Raw genomic sequence first — 27,718 nt, 5'->3', positions numbered from 1 at the left:
TGGTGGGTCAGCTTTGCTACAACTTTAATCCAAACATCTCAGCATCTTCAACATGCCGCCTCTCATCCTGCATCTCTACACGCTTTAACAAAATAAGTCTAGTTGCACGTCATCCAACAACATTTTATTTTACAATTCTCTGTACTTTAGTGTTTTCTCTTTAGACATCAGGACGCTTCGTCCTGCCATTTATAATTATTATTTCTGAATGAACACGGAGACAGACGGAGAACACTAACGATGAGGAACGCTGTGAACAACCCCCCCCCAACAGGCTGATGATGAAGAGCATGAATCAGTGGTTAAAAAAGAGACGCGGTCCAGGATCAGAACGGTGAAGATCTGTGCTTTGAGACACACCACTCCGTCAAACGTCACGTCTGTGTATTTACAGGTCGGAGAAGCGGATCGAGCAGATCCAGCTTTTTGTTAAAGGGGAGGTGAAGCTCTTTGGATCCATGTTTGAGCCACACGGCGGTGAGGAGCACCGCTTCCTGCTTCGGTGGGAGAACAACCCGTTTGTTCGGAGCAGAAACGGTTTTCCAACAGGAAACGGATGAAAACCCTCTTCAGTTTTAACCTGGAGGATGGAGGCTTTGGACAAAGTTCTGGATCAGCGTGATTTTTAGCATTTCCAGCGTCTGACGGATTAAAGTTTAGCTGCTTTTGTTCCCCAAAACAAACCAAAATAATGAATCTGAATCTTTTCAATCAATCAGTTTTATCCCAAACAGGAAAGAATGAAGTCTGAACCAGATGGAGTAGAGTCCTGCAGGAGCTGGTTCTCCTTGATCCGGTTCGGGACTGAGCCGCTCATTTACCCCCCCACCCTGATCACTAATTGGTAAAAACAAACGTTTCAGCTAAGAAAAAAAACAAACGAGCTAGAAGACGACATTTAGGACGTTTCTGCAACGTGAGAATCCGTGTGGAAATGCTACAGCCCCGTCACATTCACTCGTCTGCAGGAAAGCTGGATGTTCAGGTGAGCTCCAGCACGCTCGCTGTGAGGAACCGCCACCTGCTGGAGAAAGAAAGAAGAACCCCCCCAACCACAGAAGTCCTCCTGAGAGGAGAAAACAAGCCTCAAAAATAAACCCAGAAGCATTGAAGTCCTCTGCAGAAACCACAACCTGCCCCCCCATATGTACAATGACACTATAGAGTCCAGCAGATCCTCCGTCCGGGGGTCTCAGGTGGAGCTGCTCTTGGAGAGGTTGGGGTAGAGGACGGCTGCCGTCACAGCGACCATCACTGCGATGACCGGCATCCAGGGGCTCCAGCCGCTCTGTGGGGGGGGGGCAAACAGAGAGGAAGGAGGTCCATCAGGTTGGAGATGTGAAAACAAACTCATCATCATCTTCAGAGGAGCAGCCGGTTAGTGTCATGGAGACAAAGAGGAGCAGAGAGGACAGCAGGAAAAACATGGAGCCAAATCTCAGCCCAAAGATGATCTTCCTGTTTGAACGCTCCATTCTTTTTAGTCTAATGAACGATTTTCATGAAAACGATCAAAATGTTGATTATTTAATCTGGCCGCATCAAGAAAGCTGTTTTAACAACTTCAACAAGTCAGAAGAAACTGTGTTTTTTTTAAAGTGGTTTATAAATCATTTATAGAAGTTTTCATTGGTTCATTAACCAATTAATTAAGGCACATAAAGTTATGCTTTTCACTCTCAATTTCTTTGCCTAATTTTCAAAAATCCGTCCATTTTCTAACCTCATTTAAAAGTCTAGGGTTGCTGGAGCCTATCCCAGCCGATGTTGGGCAAAGGCAGGCCTTCGGTTAGTGCTGGATGGTCTGCTACTCTATCACAGATTTATTTCAATTCTGCTCATTTTATTTCTTCGCTTTGGTTCCTGAAACCTCAGCAGTTCTGATGTGCTAAATATGCATCATTCAGCTTTCAAATGGACCAATCAGTCAAGAGACATTTAAGAGAAACACTTAATATTTTAAACTTATGATTTAGAGCATTTTCATATTACACATTTTTAAATAACTTAATATTTCAAATTATTGTACTACTTTTTCTAACTGGGATATTCAATTAGAATTAGATATTAATTAAACATCGATTCATTTGTAATTTCTATTCTAATAATAAAAGTTTGGTTTTAAAAATATCTTTCAGATATTTATGGATCTAATCTTTTATGAAAATTGTGTTTATCAAATTGCTCCTCATGGGAAAATAATAAACTTATGTTAAACATTAAAAGAACACAATTTTTTTATTTCACTGGAGAAAAAGAACGACAAAAAAGAAAAGTCTCACATTAATCGTTCTCTAATTTTTGTTCATTTAAATGATTTATTTTTCAAACCCAGATTGCTATTTTTCTATAAAACTCTTAAAAAAAAATCAGTAATCATCCAAAGGGAAAAGCAAACATTTAGAAGAAAAAGTAAAAATTTCAAAAAGGCTGAAGATGATGCCACAGAACAGTTGGGTCGGGTTTCCTCTGTGCTGCGCCTGAGCAGAACCGCAGAACCTCATGGAGGCGATCTCGGCAGAAAAGACTTCTAATGGCTTTCTACCAGGAGCTTCTGTCTGCAGCCGAGGGTTCCTCTGCATGGATGAATATGGGGGTTTAAAGGATTGTGAGCAAACAGAGGCGCTGATAGAAATGATTGTTTCCATAAATGAACAAAACAACCAAAGGAATGGAGTGAAATGACAGCTATTTCCAGCTCCAGACGCCTGTAGTTCCTGCTGTTATGTGGGGGTTTCGTGGAGGGAGGGGCAAAACACCGTCAAACTGATGAGGTCCAACCAGAGGAACCTTCACCTCCGTTCTGTCAGGCTGGAGTCAGAGCTGCACTTTGTTTTCATCAAGACCAGAGGTCACCCCCCCAAAAAACCCTCCCAATAGAAACATGTTAGAGGTTAGACTGAATAAAATTATATTAAAAAAAGAAATATAAAACTAGATGAAGCAGAAAGAACCGGAACCATTGATCAGACATTTCACAACAAACAGCCAACAGAGCTTCAGAGGGCTGAGGAGCGTGCAGCGGGGCACGCCGTGGAGAAGACGCAGGCTTCAAGCAGAAGGTGCATGAAAGAAACCAAAGAAAGAAGCAGAAGAGAAAGGGCAAAGGGCGGGGTTAGTGCCTGTGGGACGCCGGCTCTAACTTCACCCACAACATGTGTGGATATAACTTAAGTCTTAAAATAGACCAAAAAATCTGCTAAGATGTTTATTTCTTTGAACATGACGTTGCTTTAACAATTTACTGCTCAATAAAAATATTCAATATTTATCAGAAGTTGCTGTTTTTGATAGTTTTTTTTTTTTTTTACCAAAGACTAACATAAAGTCAACTGGCTGTCCACACCAGGAGTAGTGGACCTTCAAGGAACCAGAAGCTCAGAGGCAGCTTGGTTTCCCAGAACGATGGAGGGAGGAGTTCAGAGCAGACGTGTGACTGACAGATGACCATGCGGTTAGAGCTGAAGACGAGACACAACGAAGACGTTCGGCCTCTGAAGGCGCCTCAGGAGGTGAGAGTCTGATCTGAGCTTCACATTTGTTTTCTTTTTTAACTGAAGTTTTGAGGCTTCAGGTGGTTGAAGCAGCTTCCCAGCCACGGTCCTCTGGAACATCCTCACCAGCATCACCGGGTGATCAGGTGTGTTTCAGCAGGACATCATGCAGAATGGTGATCCCTATCTCAGAACCATAGCTGGGAAACTAAAGGAGGAAACGGTTTCCTCTTCAGGCTGATCTGAAAAGTCTGGTTTAAAGGGTTCCTCTGCAGACCCACAGCGGTCCCACAGCTGGAGCTGGAGTCAGAGCAGGACGCCTCACCTCCTCCTTTCAGAGGCCGAAGCCACAGTCACACAGGTGAACACGCTGGAGTGTACCTTTCTACCACAACTGGCCGAAACACCAGTAGAGCAGAGCCAGGACAAGGCCCATGAATATGGCTTGGACAGGCTGCAATATGGATGGCTGGAGGGGGAGGGGGTGGGAGGGGAAGGAGAATAAGGAGAAGAAATCAGCCAGCAAAAAAATCAACCAAAACCAACATGGAGTGTGGAGCAGCAGCGAGGGAGGGGGAGCTGGGTCAAACACGGGAGCGCCTCCGCTATGGTGTTAGCATGAAGCAACACCAGGAGCTCCAAACAAACACGGACGCCATAGCCTTCCATCACCTGCTCTCCTCCATCTGGTACATCATTTCAAGCTCAACCTGCTGATGGTTTTCCTGCAGGAATCTATTCAGTCTGACAGTTCTCAACATAACCTATAAGCACAGAACTGGTTGGTTTTTCCTTCAGAAAGAGGTTGATCTTCTCTGATCTTCTGAAGCATCTCAACTATTCAGGCAGATCAGACGATGTCAGCATTTCTGCTGGAATCATTTCTCCGAAATCCGTTTTCATGTTGAGGAGAATTCCAACAGACAGGTGGATGTGATGTGATTTTATGGGATGTTCTCCGAGGCTGAAGGTCAGCGCTGAAGCCTTCATCTCAGAGGTCTCATTTATCTTAGATCTGGATGGTGGAAAGTAGGTTTGTGGGGAAATAGAAGCCACACCCCCAGTAGACCATGACACTGACGGTGTGGCTCAGTGTGGGGGGGGAGAAAACATGAAAATTAAAATGATTTAACTTTTAAAAAGTTTGCTTCTCAAAGGTTTTCTTTAAAGATCTTCAGATTTAACCCTTTAACACCAGAGCTCCATTGTTTCTGTTCTTTGATTTACTGTAATTTTTTTTATTCTTAACAAAATAATTCCAGCAGATTCTGAAGGAGAAAAGTGTCTTTTCTCCTTCAGAATCTGCTGGAATTATCGCGTTAGCGGTTGAGAAGTTACAGTTAAAGACTTGCAAAGATTTTGTGTTTAAGCGTCACTGGCGACGCCTCAGGTGTTAAAGGGTTAAACCCCCACAGTGAGCATGGGCTCCTTTCAGCCTGCAGGAGCTCCCAGACTTTAGTTGTGGATGTGGACTCACAGAGCTGCTCTTGTCCTGCAGCAGCTTCAGGCTGCTCCTGCACTGCTCCAGCTCCTGGTGGATGTTCAGCTTCTCCTGCTCCGTCTTCTCATACTGCTGACGGAGGTCCAGCAGCTGCGACTGAGTGTCTTCATACTGCAGACACACAAACAACCGCAGTGTTGAGGGAGGTTTCCCACAGAGTCCGATCCAGGTGAGGGAGCAGAGCGATGGGTCCGTTACCTCCTTCTGCAGGGTGTGCGTCCGGGCCTGGGCCTGGTCCAGCTGGCTCTTCAGCCGGCTTGCATCCCGCAGGTGTTGATTTTCCAGAGAACCGAGTTTGTCCTGCAGGACCTCCTCCCTCTTCTCCAGAGACTCCAGACTACTGCTGAGGACCTGGCTCTGCTCCTTGGAGCTGCGGGGACACAAACATCCTCAGCATGATCATCCTCACTGGTGGAAGAGACTAAATCCTGAATCTACAGTTTTGATAACGGAGGTCTCGGGAAAAAGATCTTCAAAGAGTTTTGCTGATTAAATGTTTCCTGAGCTGCCTGACATTCAGCATCAGCACCAGAATTGATCATTAAGCCCAGAGGGGCTGGTCACTCCCCCAGAAAACAAACTCTGGTGTGAGATCATGGATTTGCTACACAATCAAACTGTTGACGTGTTTGATGATACAGAAATGCAGAAACAAACATAAAATTCTTATCAAATGGGTTGTTTGTAATCATTTGTTCCACGTCTGATCCGGAAGGGTTTTTTTGCAGAAGCTGTTGTTGTGTGACAGGAGCTGATAGATGGATTCAAACAGGAAGTCAGCAGGTTTTCTGACAGACGTGTTCGTGTGCTGAAGCTGATAGAAAAGCTGCTGACTGCTCTGTGAAGATCTGCTGCTTCTCCTCCGTTTCCCTCTGGAGCAGTCCTCCACAGTAAACACCAGAACCAATCGCAGCTCCAACACATTCTTATTCCCAAGTCGTCGCATATTGACGCATGGTTAAGGATCCCTCCACGTCAATTTTTGTGTCCCCAACTCGTCTTTTTTTGACGTGCTGGCTTTTCTACTTAAATCACCTCTAGGCTGCAAAATGGAAACCTAACCCAGTACCAGACGCAGACTGGTACTGGGTGATCCGGCAGCGGAGGCATCAAGTTTTAGTGTTAAGTCAATGTAAAGATGCAGGGTTGCTGGAGACTGTCCCGGCTACTATTGGGCGAAGGTGGGATCCACTCTAGCCCAGGTGTCTGCACCTGTGGCTCTTTTATACCTTTATTGTGGCTCTTTAGCTTTAATTGAAAAATGCTAATGATTAAATACATGATAGATTAGTTATTTTAGTTTGGTCATTTCTGCTTAGATTTTTAACATGTCAAAGAACTAAGCAAAAAGAAGTTTAATTTACCGTCAGAAATTCAGTAGAAATGTTCTTTAAATTTGTGCTTTTAATTTATAGTTAGTCAAATAAAAGTCTCTAAAAGCTGCATTACTTTATTTTGGTAATTTACACTAAAGTGGTTAAAGTTTTGAACAAAAGCAATTTAAAATGATTTAGTTATGTGTTTGTGCCTCACATGTTACAGAATGACAATAAAAAGCTCAGTTTATTCTAACTGTTTTGAGTTTTTTTGTTTTGTTTTAATAAATAGATTCTACTAATTCTTCTATTGTTTATATCTGAGAGTAAAAGGGGAAAATGATGGTGGCACAGCGAAATCCTAATGATAAAGACATCATGTTTGACTTTTTTTGACACAGTGGGTTTTATTTTGAAAGGAACTACTGTAGTGTTCACTGCACTCAAAAGTAAAAAAAAGTATATATATATGTGACACTAGCACGGGGGTCGGCAACCTGCAGCTCCGGAGCCGCATGCGGCTCTTTAAGCACTGCCTAGTGGCTCATTGGCGCTTTTTCAAAAATGTTTGAAAATTATAAAAAATGTTGGAAGGAAATATATTTTTGTTTTAATACGGTTTCTGTAGGAGGACAAACATGACACAAACATCCTTTACGTTTTCCAGTTGTTGTGAGATGAGTGTAGGTGCTTCCACGCCGGCTGAGTCAGAGCGCAATCAAGCCACACCCTCAATGAAAAGTCAATGCAAACATGCGCACACCAGAATTCATGGCCCATGCGTCTGGAGCGCACGTGAGCGCACGTTGCTACGCAGGTTTTGAAGTCGGGTCGCGAGCTCCACGTACAAATCGGCACGCATTGAGCGCGCTGAATCTTCAACCCGGTTCAAGATTTCCACGCACAGTCGCAGCAGCTCAGACCTGTGACCAATCAAGGAGCTGGATTTGGGAGCTGCTTGTGGGCGGAGTCTGCTTCAAAGCACAGAAGTGCCAGACGTGATCACGAAGGAGAAATGAATCATTACGGTTTGTGTCCGGTCAGGTTAATATGACACCAAGATGGACATTTAAAAGGACAGAGTTGTGAAAACAGAAAGATTTGGGGGATTTTCACCGCTTTTACTTTTTGCTCTGAGGTTCTTCCTGTTGTAGGTGGCAGATGAGCGCTAATGAACAGTAAAAATACAATTGAAGAAGAATCTCCCCCCCGCCACGCACCGCACGCGGCCGATGTGTGAGCACCTGCCCACCGGCTGCGTGCGGTGCGTTCAAGAACGCGGTCTACGCCGGCTTCTGAACGCACGCTCAGCAGGTGTATCCACACCGGAGCAGCGCGGTCACTCACGCAGTGGCGGGGAGGAGATTCTTCATCTATTCTTCTTCTACTGTTCATTAGCGCTCATCTGCATCTACAACAGGAAGAACCTCGGAGCAAAAAGTAAAAGTGTTGAAAATCCCCCAAATCTTTCTGAAGACTTTTGTTTTCACAACTCTGTCCTTTTAAATGACTGACTATAAGACTCACGCGCGCTCCAGACTTGGAGCCCAGGAATTCTGGTGTGCGCGCGTTTATACCGACTGTTCATTGAAAGTGTGCACTTGATTGGGCGCCGATGCGGCCAGTGTGGAAGCACCTTAAAGGTGCACGTTACATTTTTGTGATTTTTTTCAAATCCTCTAAATAAAATGACATCAAAAATCGTATTTCTTTATTACATTTCTTTAATTTCATCAAAGCAATGAAACAAACTGTAATTCATTCATATTGTAGTGATGGTCTCAGACACGCTGGGCTTGCTGTCGGTCTGGCAGCACAAGGAATTGTGGGTTACCCGTTCTTTTGCCTGTCTGACTGGAATTGGATTTAAGTTTGGGTTTTCCTCAATGTGTTTTGTTGTCTGACTGTTGAACATTTGTTGGCATTTATGACTGAGTCCTGTTATCTTTGAATTCTTCCTGCTCCTGGAGTGAGAATGAGGGAGAGACTGATGACGACCCCCTCTCCTTGTGTCATTGAGGGATGTCAAAATAAAAGCTTGTATGTTCATTATGAGGCTATTCGGTTTTTGTCAGCTAGTTTGTCGCTGCAATTTCTCTCTAACTTGTCATGAAACCAAATTTGAGGCTTACATGACGCAAGGACACGCAGCAGGAGAAATAAACATTTAATCACGGATGTTCATGATGTTGTTGTAATCTATGACGTCACATTGATAGTGGGCTGCTTTATAGACACATTCTCCATGTGTCACCTTCATTGTAAGTCTTATATAAGGCATTTCAATTTATGCGGCTCCAGACATATTTGTTTTTTATTTTTTTGGTCCAAAGTGGCTCTTTCAACATTTTGGGTTGACGACCCCTGCACTAGGGAAATGTAATAATAACATTTAAGTGACATTTATGAATCAATGTTTACTTGACAAAAAGCATAACTATTGCGCATTTTTTAATGACAAAGTGAGACTTTGCGGCTCTCATTGGGTTCTGGCCTGTATTAAACTAGACCAAGTGGTCGGTAACATATAAATCCAAGCTACTCGCTAAACATGTTTTCCATGACTTGACAACGAATGAATTCCAGAACAATTTTGGCGGTTGCTTTGTGGCCAGAGCGCCAAGTAGTAAATTTGACATGTTTCAAAAGAGAGGCAGCAGACGTAAATTTGACATGCTGGCCGCGTTCACTGTGAACGCAGCATTAGGGAAATAGGAATTGGCCAAAATGCCCAGACCCCTCATTTAATAGGAGAAGCCAGCATGTCAAGAAACAATGAGTTGGGGCCCCCCGAATCGTCAGAAAGTGAGGCGAAGGGGTCCTGAACCACATGTCAATATGTGACGAGTTGGGAGTGAGAATGTGTTGCCAGCTTGGTTTAACATAATCAAAATGGAAAGTGTGCAAAACCCTGGATTCATAGAAAAAGCAGCGAGCTGTTGTTTTGTTTAGTACAGGCTGACCCTGTGAATCAGTGGATTTTTCCAGGGACGTTCTTTTGGTTTTTGCAGGAATTATGTTCTATAATATACCTACGATAAGTAGGATTCTGAATGTTTGAAGGCAGTAAAACTCTTCACTGCACATTTTCTACACTTTTCTCCGGCAGACAAACGTTTTCAGACTTTTCTCTTCCATTTAAACTGTCAAAGTTCAAACCTTCACAGAAAAATACATCCAGGAATAAAAACTAATAGATGAATGAAAAAGATCTGAACCAATCGAAGTAGATTTAGTGAACTGAACGGAATCCATATAGGAGACATGACACACTACAACTTTCCTCCATTTTCCTCTGAAAGGGTCATTAGCGAAGATGGAGATGCTGTTTTAAAGACCAAAACAGCCAATCTGAACTCCTGCCTTGCATGACAGTGCTGGTGTTTTCTTTTCTAAGGAAGAATCCAGAGCTTATAAAGATCTGATCTCACGATTTTCCCATATTCATCTTCATGTTGGTGTGCAGCTGTACATGTGTACCTGCTCAGCTCGGCCTCCAGGCGGTGCAGTTTCTCCGTCAGAGCCTTGCGCTCTGTCCTCAGGCCGTCACAGTCCTGCTGCAAACACACACAGCGCTGCTGCAGTGCCTCACAATCCGCTGAAAGGAGGAGAGCAGGGATGAAAACCAAACACTTATGAACAGGACGGTTTCTCTGTGGAGATGAGGCTAGGTATGGGCACCATTTGGATGCTATCCAGCGCTGAACCAGCACTTTTGAGACAGTTCTGGTGCTTAAACGATGCCTGAATTGGAGCCTCAAAAACACTGAAGTTTTATCCGGAAACATTAAAGTGTGACGATGATCTCGGTGAACGAGAGCACTTAAATGCTGAGATGCTTCATTTCCTTCTTCCTGACAGTCTGCATCTCCTTTGTCTCACATGCTGAAGTAAACACAGGTTTCCCCGCTCATCGCCACAACAACGGCCTTTTTTTAGAGCATAATAAACCACACTCTGACCCATCAGGTCTTTCACTTGTTTTGCCCTCAGCGTTTTTGACTAAAGCTCCCCCACAAGCAATCCCACTCTTGTATGAGCCCCCCCACAATTGCCCTTAAAACGCAGTACTGAAATCCCTGTCTTAATACAGTACTGGTAGTACGACATGCACTGTTAGCTACTGGTCACCAGACTTTGGTACCCATTCCTAGGCGAGGCGGCGGCGCTCACCCTGCAGCCGGCTGGCGTCGAAATGCTGCTGCTGCTGCTGCGTGAAGGCCTCCTGCAGATGTTTGATCTCTGCCTCATACTTGGCCGCCGTGCTCCTCCAGTGCTCCAAGTCAGAGCGCACGCTGCCCAGGTCTGCCTGCAGGGCGGCAATCTCACGCTCTCTGTCCACTGTGGCCGTCTCCATGGCATGTCGCAGGACGAGAATCTGGAGCAGAAACAGTCAAATGCTTATGAGACTGAGATCCACATGAAGCATCCAGCTGGGCTGGTGGAGGAGTGTCTGCCCTCAGACCGGAAGGTCGTGGGTTTGAATCCAGAGTTGGGTCATAATCAAAGGTCAGTGCATCTCTGCTCGACTCTCATCATCAGGATAGGGCGATCAAACCGCCGAAAGGTTCTTGAACTGTGCAGACCACTGCTCACTCAGGTGTGTGACCGCTCACAGGACTTTACCCTACAGGTTCAGGAGCTTCTTAAGAGTTAAGGAGTCCGAAATGGAAGGTACCTCCTCCTGGGCTGAGTACAGCTCCTCCCTGGTGTTGCAGATGGTGCTCTCCCTCTGCTCCCTCAGTGCCTCCATGTCTGTCTGCAGCTTCCCCAGCTGAGCTGCACAGACAGACAGAGCAGATGAGCCGGACCTCAAAAACGTCTCGTCCTCCATAAACCAGAATGTCTCTTCACTCACTCTGTAGGTACTGGATCTGCTTGGTCGACTCCTCAGTCAGCTTCGAGTTACTCCTCCTCTCCTCCTCCAGGAGAGCTGCCAGGAGAACACCACATTTCAACACCGAACACTCGGATTATTCTGCTTCACAGCAGTCTGTTCATCCTCCTAAAAGTTCTCATCCTCCTCTAGAAGAACTAACAGTTGGTGTGTGATTAGTCAGAATTAAAGTTTCTATTATGAAAAGCAGAGCAGTGAAGATTTACCTTGTAGCTCCAGACACTTCTGCTTCCCAGTGTTGGCCAGCTCCTGGGCCTCTAGAAGTTCCCTGTGGAGGTGGTGGATGACCTGCTCCGTGTCTCCAGACTCCAAACCGGCCGGACTCAACTCTGCAACAGCAGCGACAGGTTCATTAGGCAGCGCCCCCTACAGAATGGAGCTGACAACACTGTTAACTTCCTGTTGTAACTTCTCGCGAGACTCTGTTCTATTGCGAGATCTCTGCACTTTCGTTTTTTTGGGCGCACTCTGCCCTGTGATGGCATGTGATGAGCGGGAGAGAAATAAAGAAGTGCAAAGGAAACGAACGTCGTGTTTGTTGGCTTTTTCATGGTAGCAGAGGATGGTTACCAACTATAGAACACCGCCGAAGTTGGATGAAACAAGATCGTACGAAGGCTGGAAAAATGAAGTCGCGATGTGGAGATTGGTTACGGACTTGGATAAAAAGAAACAGGCGCTCGCCGTGGCGCTCGGGCTCGAAGGACGAGCCAGAGAAACGGCTTTGGAAATATCCGCGGATGATCTGAGCAAAGATAACGGTATGGAAACTTTACTTGCAAAACTGGACTCGATATTTTTAAGGGAGGAAACAGACCGAGCTTATGAACCATATTCCCACTTTGATTCAATATCTAAAGAAAATGCGATGTCCATGGCGGATTAAAAGAGTTTGAACAATATACAATCGGATGAAACACTACGACATGACTCTGCCGGATGCCGTTTTGGCGTTTAAACTACTTGACACAGCCTGTCTTGATGAGAACAGCAGGCAACTCGCTCTCACAGCGTGTGCAGATTTAACATTTGCATCCATGAAGTCCGCATTAAAACGGATTTTTGGAGGGAAAAGTACAGAAGCAAGTAAAAGCAGTGATACACAAGATGGAGTGTTTTTCACTAATCAAAGAGCAGCAGGCAGATTTAAGGGGAGCAGCATTTCATCACAGACCAGACAGCGGCAGCCGCAGCAAGGTACAAATCCAGTTGATAAACATGGAAGAAGAACTAGATGTGCCATCTGCCAGAGCACCTACCATTGGGCTAAAGATTGTCCTCATCGGAGAAATGATGTGAAATTGACAGAAGATGAAGATGTGGAAGAATGCAACATTACATTATTCACTGAAGCAGCTATGACGGAATCAGAGATTTTTCTAACTGAATCACAAGGATCAGCGATCATTGACACTGCATGCACACGTACTGTTTGTGGTGAAAAATGGTTGGAAAGTTACATTAAAGACCTGAACCGGAGCCAAATACACAAAATGATGCAAACAGAATCTCAAAGTTGCAGACCCTTTAGGTTTGGAGATGGCCAAGTTGTGTATTCAAACAGAAAGGTAAAGCTCCCCGCAAAAATTGGGCAAACAAAATGCCACATTGAAAGTGAAGTTGTGCCAGCTGATATTCCGTTGCTGCTGAGTAAAATGTCTCTAAAGAGAGCAGGAACTGTTTTGGACATGGAGAATGACAGAGTTGTCATGTTTAAGGAACAAATACCCCTTGAGCTCACCAGTTCGGGACATTATTGTGTGGACATCAGAGATGAAACTGCAGAAGTGACCTATAGTGAAGCTGAAAGTGAAGTTCTTGTTGTTACAGCAGAGATGTCTCCAAAAGAGAAACAAAAAATACTTCTGAAGCTTCACAAACAGTTTGGCCATGCTTCTGCAGACAGGCTGCAGAGACTCATTCAAAGCTCTGGAAATAATGACAAAGATTGCCTGTCCATTTTGCAGCAGATCATTCACGAGTGTGAGATTTGTCAGAAACATCAAAGGAGTAAACCCAAACCTGCTGTTGGTTTACCCATGGCATCAGAATACAACGAGACCGTAGCAATGGATCTGCATGAGCTGGAGCCAGGCGTTTGGTATCTCCACATCATTGATCACTTCACACGCTTCAGTGCAGGAAACATCGTGAGATCCAAGAAACCTTCAGAGATCATCAATTCCTTCATTCACTCATGGATAAGTGTTCATGGTGCCCCGAAGCGGATTTACACAGACAATGGTGGAGAGTTCAACAATGAGGAAGTCAGAAACATGGCAGAAAGCTTCAACATTGAAACAAAGACTACAGCGGGATACAGTCCCTGGAGCAACGGGTTACTGGAGAGACACAACATGACATTAACTGAGATTCTTCTGAAAGTAAGAAAAGAAAATGGATGTAGTTGGCAAACTGCTCTTGACTGGGCTCTTATGGCAAAAAATAGTATGATCAATGTGCATGGTTATAGCCCACATCAACTTGTGTTTGGTCAAAATCCCAATCTCCCTTCTGTTTTGGTTGATAAACCACCTGCTCTCCAGGATGTTTCCACGAATACAAGAGTAGGGCAACACTTAGCAGTATTACATGCTTCCAGGAAAGCTTTCACTGAGGTAGAATGCTCAGAAAGAATAAGAAGGGCACTACGCAAACAGATCAGACCCACTGATGAGAAGTACGAGACAGGAGACAGAGTGTATTATAAACGAACAGACAGTATTGAATGGAAAGGTCCTGCTGTAGTCATTGGTCAGGATGGGGCTGTCGTGTTTATAAGACATGGTGGAATTCTTGTCAGAGCTCATCAGTCCAGGCTGAGAAAAGTTAATGCACAGGATGAAAATCAACCGGAACAGCTCAGTGTTCCCGTTAATGGGAAAGAAAATGAAAGCACAGAAAAAGATGTGACAGAAAACTCAGAAGATGAATCAGATGTACATGAAAACATAGAAACAGACGAGACAGAAAACTTCATGGAAAATAATGATAATACAGGCTCAGAGAAGGATGCAACAACTGCTGCATCTCCAACTGAAGTGAAACTGAAGACAGGTCAGATCATCACATTCACAAACAGAGGTGATGGCGTTCAGCACACAGCCAGGGTTTTAGGCAGAGCAGGGAAAGCCAAGGGACAGTACAAAAACTGGTACAATGTGCAACATCTTGAACCTGATGGCAGTGAGGGACACACACAGGCGTTAGATATGTCTCAGTTTGACAATCTTCACACTGAACATGAAAACACAGATTCTGATGTACTGATCACCAAAGATGTTTCTTTTGATGCTGCTAAAAAGCAAGAGTTTGAAAACTGGCGAAACAATGGTGTTTATGAAGAGGTTCCAGATGATGGTCAAAAATGCATCTCCACTAGATGGGTGTGTACACTGAAAGAAACTACAAATGGTATTGTTCCCAAAGCTCGCCTTGTGGCCAGAGGTTTTGAAGAATCAAACATTCATGAGTTACAAAAGGATTCTCCTACATGCGCATCAGAATCACTGAGATTACTTTTGGCTGTCATCTGTCAGAACAAATGGAAAGTCCATTCCATGGACATTAAGTCTGCATTTTTGCAGGGAATGCAGCTCTCCAGAGATATTTACATTCGTCCCCCATCTGAAGCAGGGTTAGACAATGTTTTGTGGAAACTAAAAAAATGTGTTTATGGACTTGCAGATGCATCTCTCTACTGGTACAACAAAGTTAAAGAACTCTTGTTTACCACAGGTGGTAAAGTATCACAAGTTGACCCTGCTGTGTTTTACTGGCAGGATGAGGAGTGTAAGATCACTGGAGTAATGGCATGTCATGTTGATGACTTTCTTTGGGCAGGATCAGAGCATTTTGAAGTTACTGTTATCCCTGTACTCAAATCTGCTTTTCACGTGGGCCGTGAAGAGCATGAGAGTTTCTCTTATGTGGGGATGGAAATCGCTACTGTGAATGGTATGGTACATGTACATCAACACAGTTACATTGAAAATCTCCAACCAGTTCATTTACAGCCAGCCCGAGTTGTACAGAGAGATTCCACACTAAACGAGATGGAAAAAGAAAAATTCAGGTCCAAGATTGGACAGATTTTGTGGGTTGCAAAGCAAACAAGACCAGATGTTATGTTCGATGTTTGTAGTCTGGCATCCAAAATAGAAAAGGCTACAGTTCAGTCCATACATGAAGTTAACAAAGTGATTCGAAAGCTCAAGTCAGAGAAAGTTACACTTAAGTTTCCACATTTGGGCAGCAGTGAAGATCTGAGTTTAGTGGTTTTTAGTGATGCCTCACTGGGTAATCTCCCAGATGGAGGTACACGGGGAGGAACTTTCATCACATGAATGGGGAAAACCGGAAAGTTCTCCCCTCTGTTCTGGCAGACGTGTAGTGAGAAGTACACTGGCAGGGGAAACCCTTGCTATGTCAGATGGGATTGACAATGCAATGTTTTTGTCTACACTTTATTCAGAGCTGACGACTGGAAAACCTGATGTAAACATGCTACCTCTCATCTGTGTCACTGACAACCACTCCCTGTTTGATGCCTTAAAATCTACAAAACAAGTGACAGAAAAAAGGCTGAGGTTGGAAATGAGCAGCATTAAAGAACTCGTGCAAACAAAGAAATTTAAGGAAATATGTTGGTCAGATGCTAAATCTCAACTTGCAGACTGTTTAACAAAAAAAGGTGCTTCACCACTGTCTCTTCTGAAAGCACTAGATGAGGGCCGATGGGTACGTTAAGGGTTATTTGCACCATGTACTTTATGTATGCAACTGTTTATTGTTTAATGTTCAAATGAGGACAATATATATATATGTAAGATGGAGATTGTTAACTTCCTGTGTTAGAGTGGAGGATGCTGAAGACAGGCTTAGATGGAGGAAACTGATTCGCTGTGGCGACCCCTGAAGGGAAAAGCCGAAAGGAAAAGAAGAAGAAGAGGGAGATTGTTAACTTCCTGTTGTAACTTTTCGCGAGACTCTGTTCTATCGCGAGATCTCGGCACTTTCGTTTTTTTGGGCGCGCTCTGCCCTGTGATGGCATGTGATGAGCGGGAGAGAAATAAAGAAGTGCAAAGGAAACAAACGTCGTGTTTGTTGGCTTTTTCAAACACAACTGCCATGAGTGGTTGCCATGGTTACCTTTGAGCAGGGCTACTCTGTTCTGCTGCTCGTTTAGTTCCTGGTCATCCATGTTTCCATCTGAAGCACAGGATCAGAATCATGATCAGATAGCTTGGATTTGAATTCCCTTTAGAACCTAAGCTAAAACGAGGACAGCATTCCTGACCTGACGTGTCATCACTGCTGCGGTCTTTGCTGGGACTCAGCGTATCTGACATGTCTGACTCTTTGGCATCCATCTGGTTCCCTGTGCAGAAGGAGGCGTGGTCATGACCTGTAAACATGCGAGACATCCTCCTCTGAGGAGGTGGTGATCGCGGGGCGTGTCCTTCACCTTTGAGTCGGTCAGGACTGCTCAGTATGTCTCCTCCTGCAGTCTGGTTGTTCTGAAGGTGGGCGTCCATGACTTCTACTAACACCAAGGAGTTTTAGTTCTTTTCAGAGACATCAACAGTCACATCTTTAGATTAGCTTCTTACCATCAAAGTTGGCCAGTTTGTGAATTGAAGAACTGACGGTGTCCTTCAGCTGCCTGACAGCTGCAGAGGAACAACAAAATGTAGATTAAAAATCTTGTAAAAGAAAAAACATCAGTATTTACTTTGATGGATCAAAATCTGACAAAAACATGCACCCCTGCGAGTCTGACAAAGGAGGATTTAAAGGTTAGTAGCAATTGTGACTTTAAAAAATATATACATGCAGCTGCATCCACATCAGTGTATTTCATGTGGACTTTTAAAGAAACCATCAAAAAATCCTCAGCAGATGTCCTTTACATGTAAAGCTTGTTTTCTTTGACAAGCATCTACCAGTTTGAGCTGCTGTAGCAAAACTATTCCTGAGAATAATCTGTATAAAATCAGTTATCAAAACTACAATCTTGTTTAAAGGAGTTCTCTCCCAGTTATTGAAAAACCCACTGCATTTTTGAAATGCAGAGAAAAGAAGCTGAAACTAATACTTTAGTTGTAGTGGAGCCAGAGAGCTTGTTGTGTATTTCAGAAACCTCACAATCATTTGAATAAAAGCTCAAAAGAGAAACAGGAGGAAAAAAGTCGTCGGTGTCAGCTGATAGGAATCATGACCTCATTAGGACAGGACATAAAGAAAGACAGGAGTCCTCAGACTTTACAGATCAACGCTGGAGTCTCTAGAGAACATGTTCAGTTACATCTGATCTAGAGTTCAAACCAAGAAAATTAAGACGAGAATGGAGAGTTTATGGAACTGAAAGAACAAAGAGGTGGTTTAACAAAGCCTCAGCTCCATGAAGAACTCAAGGCACTCTAAGGTCACAGCTACAAGTACAGCCCGAGTCCCAACTGTCAGTTAAAAACGCTCAACCCTGTACGGGTCACACAGGTGACCTGCAGGAAATATCAAGGGCATAAACCACTCAGTGAACCCGAACAGAAATATGTTCATGTTTTTCTATGGGGATGCTCCGAGCCACAGGTCAGAGTGAACACTTGCACCTTGTTCACACCAGAAACAGAAGCGCTGTGAAGCGGTGTGGGGCGGCATCCACTTCACCTCCAGTTCACACCAGACACGTATTTTTCAGCGACGGTCGTTAGGTCTTCTGCTCAGATGTGGTTATTTACAGCTACTTTTTGCCATCATGCCTCTTGTTGATGTTGGTTTTAAACACCCCCACTAGATTGATCTGTGTATCCCTCTGTGTGTTTCAGTGTCTGTGTGTACCTGGGATTTTTGTGTTATATTAGTGTGTTTATTTTCATCTCAACAGTCTGTTTAGATACAAAAACATGATCACATTTGTCAATAGTAGAATTTTATTGTAAAAATTTGGTTATATTTTGAAAATTAACTGGATTTTCTCGTGCGTCTTGCTGCAACTTCCAGCCATGATTGACTCAGATTGCTCAAGGCTCGCGCTAAGAATAGACCAGACACTAAAATGATGGCTGCACAGCACGAGCCGGCCCTGGAGGACCACGGCACTTCCCGTTTGGTGTGAACTAAACCATATGTTAACAAGGGTGCCAAATGGAAGCGCCCTCCATTCCATGCCGCTTTATGGCGCTACAGCGTCCAGTGAGAACCTGGCATTATTAACATGCAAGTAGGAGGGAAGTAGATGAGACGCAGGCATGCCATACAGATTTTTCCTTTTCTCAACCCCCTAAATCCTGCAGAAAGAACCTGTTAGTGGTTAATGTGATACGTGCACGCTCCTTGCTGCAGCCTGACTGTCAGAAAAGAGGAAATCCGACAGAGTTTAGCTAGCGTGGAGATCCTACGGTACTATATCACACGCAGCGATTCTGCGCGGTCAGTAAGGAGCCAGCCCTCAGATCTACTAATGACCACAGTGTGGTGTAAAGACGCCACCCTTACATCAGAAATGTAACTTCCATTTATTGATACGAATACTTAACGATACACTTCCACGCAACAATGGTACGTTACATTTTCACGTCGTCCCTTAAGGTGAACCTGGAGGGAACTGAAAGACACTGCAGTCCTTTGAGATGCTCCTCTATATGACCCTCCACAGACCAGACAACCCAAAAACCTGCAACGTCTATACCGCTCAACCCCTGTTCAGGTGCATATGACTAAGGCTTTTGAAATGACAATAGAAAAACGAAATACAAATCCAGGCGTAGAAGGCAGATGCTTTAAGAACAAACTTGACCCTTTGACCTTCACAGTTATCTTCCAACCATCAGACAGAGTCGAAGACAGATAAGTTCAAAAACAGTAGATTGTACTCACGCTGACATTCAATCAACTGTTGGATTCTAGTGGATTCTCCGCTGCTGTTGTTGACATGATAGTTGTCTGACAGAAACACAGAGAACTGGGGTTACGACTCTCAAAGAGGAGAAGCTTCTGATGCTTTTAAGTTCTTTCAACTCTGCTAATCGACACCAGCCAGAGTCTGAACAAAGTCCAGCTGATTATCATTTACATTGAAGTCTTTTCAGTTGTTTCTAGCATCATTTTCTCCTTTGGTCTTTTCAACGTGGTGAAACTTAAAGCTGGACTTCCAAAAGTCAAGCATACCAAGGAGGTTTCCTGGATTCAAAAAGCTGCATTTGCTCCTAACCTAACGTCCTGAAAGAGGATAACAGACAAAGCCTGACAGAATGTGGACACGGAGAAAGCAGGCAGACGTGCAGAGGAGTCACAGACCCAAACAACAGGACAGGTGAAGGAGGACCTCCTCAGACAGATGGAATGAAACAGACCATGAGGCGTCAGCATGTGAGAAACAGAAGCAAGCTGGAGACACATCAGAACCAAAGGAAACTCGGACTGTTCAGATCTGAGAGCAGCTACACCAAACGATGATGATGGGAGGACACAATAAAACAGGTTAGAAATGAAAACTGAGTGAGAATAAAGCTCAAACTGAGATCCAACATGGACTTCATTCCAACTTTGATGCAAAAACTTGAATGGAAAAATCCAGGAGTTTTCCTCTGTAGGGAAACAGTTCTGACATGCTTCCGGTGGCTCACCTGACTCAAATCTCGTGGGTCGCAACACTCGAGTCATGAGCCGTGAGCTGTGACCTACGAACCGGCTCACTGAAGCTTCAATGCCATTTTATGAAATGAAAATGAGGATTGCAGCTTTCAGTAGAGTGAGTTTTATTTATAAAACAAGCAGATATGCGGCTGAGCGCCGACTTCTGCCGTGGGCCGGACTTTAGGTTGCAGATGACAAGCTGTCACACTGTTGGGGTTCCTTCCCACAATGGAATCCACAAGCGAGGCGAGCCCAGGAAGTTTAAACTTAAAGTCACAACATTATATTATTATTTCCTCATCAAGTCTTAACTTCACAGCAGATTGTGAATTATCTTCACAATCTGCTGGAATTATCGTGTTAACAGTTGAAAAGTCACAGAAAATGAAGAACATAAACACTGAAGATCCAATGTTGAAGGGTTAAAGTCATTTAACCCTTGTTAAAGCCGCTGTTAAAGGGTTAAAATGCAGTGAGTTGTCATGGTAATGTTACCATGACAACTCACTGCATTTTAAATAGGTAATTTGCTTTATTAAAAAAACAAAAACAACTTCAATTTACTCATTCTTACGGGCCAAACCTTTACAGACGCTGCAGCAAAACCCAAAGCTTTAAACCAGCAGTGGCATGAAGGACATTTATGAGGTTTTATAGGTTCTCAGACAGGTTAGACTAGTCTCGTCGGTGTGTGACCAAGATGGTTTCGGAGGGAAGACACCCTCTCAGCTCAAATATCGGCTCTTGATGTAAAGAGACATCTACAGATGTCTGAAGCTGCTGATGGAACATGACCCAACCCTCCTCCAGGACACAGGTGAGGAGGCTACAGCAGCAGGTACGCAGGCCACCGCGTGGGTTTGTGAGGTGAGCGGATCATGACTTCAAGCAGGTAAAGTCAGAGTACTCTCACACACAGTTCTTTGTCTCCTTTGACCAAATGCAATTCAGAGTGTGGAACGCTGAGATGTGACAGACGCCACAGCGCTGGAGACCAATTATCTGGACACACACTCCTCAAACGGATCAGAAACAGCTCTTAGGTGAATCTGGTCCAACCAGATCCTGCACATGTTCTCCTGATGGAGATCCACCTAGTCTCAGATGTTCATTTCTCACACGTATGAACTTCCTGGGTTTTGGATCAAAGGTGCCACATAGCAGACAGCTTTTGTGGCTTTCCACTGAACGCTGGCGCATGAACTTCAGACCCGTTTCATCTCTGCATTAAACAAACATTTGATCGTCTGTCTTTAGTTAATAGAAATGAATGAAATGTTTTTGATAAACTACCAACAACATCTTTATCTTCATGAACTGCCTCCTCATCAGTGTCTTTGTCGTCCTGGCTCTCCGGCATCTGCAGGCTCTTTGGGTCTTCCACCGGCTCCTCTGTGGCTCCGGGGGGGACTAGGTCCACCTCTGTCATGTGACCAGATCAGATATACACATCGAACCTTCATCAGCCAGACATACAGGAGACAGACTGTGAAGCCAGGTGATATAGAAGAGCGTGATCTTCAAGGTGCCTTGAGTCACGCCATTCGACCAGCAGAAATAGGTGACCTCATGCTCCTCCCCCAAGAAAAGGAACCAAAGCAGTGATCAGTTTGGAAAAGCTCTGAATTAACCGAGAAGCCCCATGTTCACCTGACAGAGCCGCTAGAACAAAGCCAGGGTTTTTCCAGCATAGAATTTGGCGGTAGCCGCCGCTACCTGATTTACAAGCGCCACCAGCTCCTGCCGTCTAATCAAACACCTGCTCAAGTGTTCTCAAGTTGATCGTGTTTTTCCTCCGTGAGCAGAAAAAGTCCTCGCAAGAGGGAGACTGTCTACATCCGCACGAGCTGCTCCCTCGGGCATAAGTGATGCATGCGCGCTAGCAGAATCTGTGAGCATGTGCATGTGCAGACCTCTGTCTCTGCCCCCAATCGTCAAAAGTCCTTTTTCACTCGCGCAGAAAGTTGATTTTTCTGTTCTTAGTAATCTGATTACCAGCAGGTCGTCTGGTCTGATCTGAGGTCTAACACACATACAAATACCACGATCATCCTCCATAAACATAAAGATCGATGGTCCTGACAGACAAAATGGAAACAGTGTGAAATCTAAAGCTGTCATTGACTTTAATAGACGACAAGATCAGCCTAATAATAGTCAATAATTTACTAGTGAAAAGTCACATTCTAGTTTTTCCAGATCTGTTTGTACAATTATAACACAGCAGTAAACAGACATCTAAACCATTCCAATATGGCGTCTGTCATCTCTAGTGATAGCATTAACCTCATTGGGTAAAACCATCAATCCAACCCCTCCATGCCGAGTATCAAGCAAAGAGACTCTGGTCTCATGTTTAGTCTTTGGTATGACTCAGTCTGGATTTGATCTCACAACCTTCTAGTCTCAGGGTGGACACTCTACCACAAGGCCACTGACCTGGATCAGCTGGTAAACATGAAGGGAAACTTCAATGCCAAGAATGAAAAGCTTTGGCATTTAACAGGCATCAGGAATAATCCTGTTTAGTCTGTTTTTAAAGAATAGAGGACATTCTTACTCTAAATGTAAAATTAGAGGATTTTGGATATTTTTACTGACGTAAATCATATAAGACTACTGTTAGAGAACACACAGAACCAGGTTCTTTGGTAAAAGAGAGAACCTTTAATCCCCTCGTTATGTTTTAAATGAAATTGACCCTCAACAAAATTGAAAAATATAAGAAAAGATAAGAAAATTATTTTTCCTCTTTAAAACTTCTCCTGTTTGTCTTATTTAGTCAATATTTAATTTAGTATTTAGATCAGCGTCATATAAAAATGGTTCTGTTTCTCCATTTGTAATTCAGATCAAAACAAACATTAAATCTGATCTTCAGATTTGAGTATAACTGGAGGTTTAGGTGAAGCTCTGATTTAATAACCATTATTGACAATAAAACGACTAAATAAAAACATCTAAATCAAAGAATATAATGTGTAAATTGTTGGATCTTTTCATATATAAAGTTTTGTTAAAAACTTTTCTCCAAAGTTTTCAACCAAATAACTGAAATGAGAGTAAAGGAGCCACAACAGGAAGTGCACAGACGCCATGCAGGAAGTTTCATGCATTATTAGTGCAGCTGAGGCTAATGAACCCCACAGAGACACGGCGGGCGTCCCAGAGCCAACCAGTGGGACAAGGACTCACCCAGACTGTTGTTTTCTTTACTGCTTTTCTCCTGTAGCTGCTCTAAGCGAGCTGTAAACAACAACAGCAGAGAGAGAGCGTTCAGCCGGACCTCCGGTCTGCCTCTTTGAGGAGCTGAAGGAAGTGAAGCGGAACCGAATGGGCTCAGCTCCGTGTCCCAACGATCACAAACTACTGAAACCCTTTCATGTTTGGATGGAATGGACCAGGAGGCGTCAAGGCATGAACGGCGTTCAGACGTACCCTGAAGAGCAGCCAGTCTCTCATTGGTGAAGTCGTTGTCTGCCTGCAGAGCTTCGATGCGGGCCTGGAGAACCTGCTCCTTCTCCTCCATCTCTTCGATCTTCATTTCCAGATCCCTCTTCTCCGTCTCTCCTCGTTGGGTCAGCTCTTCTTGCCGGCCTTCCGCCGCCTGAACAAAAGAAGATCAGGCGACAACCAATAAAATGTAATTTTCTGAAAAAGGACAGGAAATTAAGGAACTGAACTTTTCGGAGTAAAAGCACACGATGTAACCTGTTCTGTTCGCTACCTTAATTTTGTCAGTGAGTTCTTTTATCTCGTTGACAGCGGCGTTGTACTTATTGGCGAGCTCCCTCAGCTCCTCCTGACTCCTCTCAGACATCTCCTTCAGGTGAGTGCACTCGTCTTCCGTGTTGCTGAGTGAGCGCTGCAGAGGAGACCACACATTGGTTCACTGATACTGAATCCATTCAGCCTAAAAAGACAATTCCTCCAACTGTCCCACCTCCACTTCCGATAGCTTCCTGAACACCTCGATCTTCTCCTGCAGGACTCTCCTCAGAGACTCTTTTGCCGTCGTCTCATAGTTGTGTTTGTCCTCCTGAAGAGCCAAAAGCTCTTTCCGCATCCCCTCCTCTGTCTGCGACTGCAGGAGTTCCAGACAGCAATCAGAACTTTTTAGCTTCAACCTGAGAAGATCCAATTCTTTACCTTGGAGTAGGCCTGTAGCTGACTGCCCATCACCTCCAGTCGGGAGAGCAAACGGTCCTCATCGATCAGAGCCTGAAGGACACAAAGCCCAGGCCAAAGCTCAAATCGCCAAAGTTTTTTCAAAGCTTCAGTGTCATCTGTGATACTGAGTTACACCCTGCTAACATCTGCAGTGAGCGCCTCAGCTCAAGTCCATGAATGTCTGGGTCTCCTACCTGCCAGCTGCTCTCTGAGGCCTCCTGAGTGTTGGCTAACAGACGCTGCAGTGTGGCTAACTTCTGCTCCAACATCTGCTCTCTGTGTAAGGCCTCCTGCAGAAACAGACATAGGAACTGCATCCATCATCGGAGACAATTCTGAAGAGTCCAGGAACAGCAGCACAAGCGTTTTGAGAATTCCCTCTGTTCTTTGAGGTTTCATGATCAAACCTGGGCAGTCTCTGAACGTGAACATCATAAAGTTTGAACTGTGTGGAGGAATCTGCTGAATTATCAGTAAATGGACATTTCTGGTTCAAAATATCTAAACTAATTAAGTTTTTTCATTTAAATCTTTAGTGACATATCAATATTAAGGCAAAATTTGAGCACATTATACACAGAACGATATTTTATAGGAACTGGTACAAATGTTCTCCTCAAATAAACCAAACAAATACATCTTCAAGACTACCTTTTGAAGAAATACACAAAATAATGCAAACCAGTAAACTAAAGCAAAATAGAAGTAGTAAGTAGTAGTACATTTACAGGTAGTACATTTACAGGTTCTAAATACTTTCTGATAATTTCTGGTCACTCATTTTTTATTTTTTTGTAAACACAAAACATGTATTTTAGAAGTTATTTAATGTGTGGACTTTTTCTAACAAAACATTGTTAAAAATTGACTAAATGTGATTCGATTTATTGCATATGTTTCACTGGAATGGAAGATTTAAAGCAAAAGCAGATAACCAAAGAAGATCTAGTTTATGGTTTTGGTTGGAGCTCCTTAGGTTGACCAGCAGGTGTCAGTGCATTACCTGTAAATACTGGGAGAGTTGGAAGAGTTCCTGAGAGTACATACTGGGAGTGTTGGCCGAAACCTACAAAAAAAAAAGAAAAAACAAAAACACATCATCAGCAGTGTGTTCAAAAAGAAGGACTAGGAACAAATATTTAAGAGAACTGCAACAAAGGACATGTTTACAGACACCACAAAAAGGAAATAAATAGTTTAAACAATTAAAATACTTTAAAAGAAGCTTCCAGAACCACAAACAGAACCACTAAATTACTCTATGCATCATTTTAATGACTTTATGAGAAGACCTTTGGGTGAAAACTAAAATTGTTTTATGGTAAAAATGATGATAAATATCCAATACAATCTCCTCTAAAGCGATTCCTGCAGCGTTTTCATTGCTGCTTCTTTGATTTTTTGTCTTTATTTTGCAGCGTTGAGAGAAAAGTATGTGTATACTGGTCAATAAACGCACTGTGTGAAAGTATTTCAAGTCAACAAGTTTTGCTTTAGGATTAAACTTTTTATTCTCTCGTCAAACAAATCCATGGTCCAAAACCTAAACCAAAATACATGGAGGAGGAGAACTTGAGGACTCCAAAGTTTAAGTTCAGCTTGCTTCAACTTTGTCCAGAGTCGATCATCAGGAACTAAACGTGTTTTGTGAATGGATCTTGCCGCCGCTGCTGCGTGTTTTCCACACGTGACCCAGACAGACCTGTATGCGGCCAAATCCCAATCAGGACAGTTAATGATATTAGAAGAGCGGCTCAAATCTAATCACAGCTCTCCGTGAAGACACTCGTACATCAACCTACATTCCACAGAGAAGAGGCTGGAGTCACTTCTGACTGCAGAACACAATCAGGAGTCTAAACAGACAGAGATACCAACTCTACTTTTCTGCCTTACTTTAGTTTAAATCACACTTTAACCAAAGGAGAAGATTGACTTTTCAGGCCTTATGCATCAGTATTACTGCAGAGTGCAAGGAAAGAATACATGCAGTTTTCTTAATCTCCAGACATCGAGAGACTCTCACTCACTTTAGCGCTTTGATCCAACACTCATTTCAATTAAAACCTTTTTTTAAATACTTTAAAAACTTTAGCTCCTTAAATTTCAGGAAAAAAAATCTATTTATAAAAGCAGAATCAGCCCTGAACCCTCAGATCAGATTAAGCTGATGCCTCCCACCATCACTCAATCATCAAAAGAGCTGATGACCAATCAGCAGAACACTGGTTTACTTACAGGCCCTTTTACGGGGGAGAAGATTTCAGTAAAGTCAAGTTTTACTGCCTTTAAACTTTTGCTTTAAGTTCATGGTCTTGGAGAAAGTTTAATCCAGAGACCCTTTTCATTTAAACTTTTAGTAAAATGTTCCTCAAACTGTTTTTCTGTAAGTTTTTCAGCCAAACTCCTGACATGTTTTGGTCTGCCAGAGCTTCAGAAAAGCCTGAAAATACCAAAAGATGTGGTTTGATGGGGAGTTCAGATGAATAAAAAAATCATTCAAATTCACCTTGCCTGATAAAAAAAAACACGATCAATACAGAGAATCCATCTATTCATGTTGCTTTAAAGCGTTTTAATGTGAGGAGAAAAATGATCTTTGGTTAGCCTTTAATGCAAAAACTCCTAGATTTTTACTTTTTAGTCATAATTTATGTAGAAACAGTTTTACTGTTTTATGACAGAAGAACTCATGTCAGAAATTGAGTCTGCTCTGATGTTATCATGGAAGCAGGAAAGCTGTACGTGAAACCTTGACGTGCAACGATGTCAGTGTCGTGTCTGTGGATCCAGATGGAAAAACTGTAGCTTTAGTAGTGGAGGGAACCTCAGAGCCAGGAGGTTCCCGTTCAAATCGATGTCCTGCTTTTCTGTGCTAAATCTTCATGTTGGTCTGGTGAATGTGGGGGGTTTCTCTCCCCCCCCGCTCACTTAAAAAAAAGAGGTTTTAGAAGAAAACTAGCATGATGTAAATGTCTGTGTGACCATGTGATGCAGGTTTGAGAGGCTGTACTTGACCACAGACTGGAGCAGTAAACTTCAGTTGATTCGCCAAAAGGATTTGATGAAACAGCACAAAAACATTTTTTAAACAAATAAGTTATTAACTTCAAAATGCTGCCGGAATATTGCAGCTTTGTGCTCTCCTGTTTTGCGGTTTCAATTTGGTCGCCAAACTAGTTTTTCTACAAATGAAGGAAGATCGACATTCCTTTGCTTCAACAGCCTCATCCGTCTGGTAGAACGAACGGCAGCAGCATTTCCTGATGCCGTTCAGACTAGAGCTAATGTTCAATTTTACTGTGAATCAAATCAAAGCTGCTTTCCTGTCTTCTCTATAGTGATAATTGAAACCCTCGTTTTTATTTCTTCATAGAACAAATGGTAAAAGAGTTTAAACACGATCTGAATAAACCTGCTGAACTGGTCACAACTTCCACCTTCTTTCTAGGTCTAGAGAGATTTAAATCTGGATCCAATTTCTGCAGGTTCAACTAATCAGACAAAGCAAACAAATGGAGGCAAAGAAAATGAACTTTAGAGAACAAATAAAGAACAAAAATCCTCTCTGCAGTCAGCTGACCTCATTGAGTGGACAGAAATGGACGTTTGAAAGATGGAAATGCCGACAGAACCCACACAGCCCGCACAGAGATCTGCTCTTACCTTGTCTACAGGTAGTGGTAATGGAGGCTGGATGACG

At 43.4% G+C, this 27,718-nt stretch overlaps 2 protein-coding genes across 2 annotated transcripts; one reads left to right on the top strand and one right to left on the bottom strand.

Moving 5' to 3' along the window:
- Window positions 1–27,718, bottom strand: slmapa (sarcolemma associated protein a; the record flags this gene model as incomplete). Its single annotated transcript, XM_024269250.1, is given in 22 exon segments — window positions 1–1,288; window positions 4,972–5,106; window positions 5,194–5,365; window positions 9,792–9,909; window positions 10,485–10,689; window positions 10,990–11,090; window positions 11,170–11,244; window positions 11,415–11,537; window positions 16,360–16,419; window positions 16,508–16,588; window positions 16,676–16,753; window positions 16,821–16,880; window positions 19,087–19,152; window positions 21,139–21,267; window positions 23,041–23,091; window positions 23,284–23,452; window positions 23,573–23,710; window positions 23,789–23,929; window positions 23,995–24,066; window positions 24,210–24,305; window positions 25,019–25,081; window positions 27,682–27,718. Coding segments are annotated over 22 exon segments (2,266 nt in total), but the record flags the coding sequence as incomplete, so codon positions are not given.
- On the top strand, window positions 12,000–16,273 carry LOC112144625. Its single transcript, XM_024269251.2, has 2 exons — window positions 12,000–14,690; window positions 15,902–16,273. Exons 1-2 carry the CDS (start codon window positions 12,120–12,122, stop codon window positions 15,923–15,925), a joined length of 2,595 nt encoding a protein of 864 aa, XP_024125019.2. The 5' UTR covers window positions 12,000–12,119; the 3' UTR covers window positions 15,926–16,273.

This window comes from Oryzias melastigma, linkage group LG5 (assembly GCF_002922805.2).
Source record: "Oryzias melastigma strain HK-1 linkage group LG5, ASM292280v2, whole genome shotgun sequence".
Classification (NCBI taxonomy): domain Eukaryota; kingdom Metazoa; phylum Chordata; class Actinopteri; order Beloniformes; family Adrianichthyidae; genus Oryzias; species Oryzias melastigma.
The sequence above is the reverse complement of the archived record's forward strand: the minus strand, read 5'-3'. Positions and strand labels throughout refer to the sequence as shown.

Bases quoted from the DNA above. Each gene is read 5' to 3' on its own strand.
- LOC112144625 (XM_024269251.2), top strand. From the start codon at position 12,120: ATGAAACACTACGACATGACTCTGCCGGATGCCGTTTTGGCGTTTAAA. The intron at 14,691-15,901 runs GATTCTCCTACA...TAACAAAAAAAG, and splicing joins ACATTCATGAGTTACAAAAG to GTGCTTCACCACTGTCTCTT.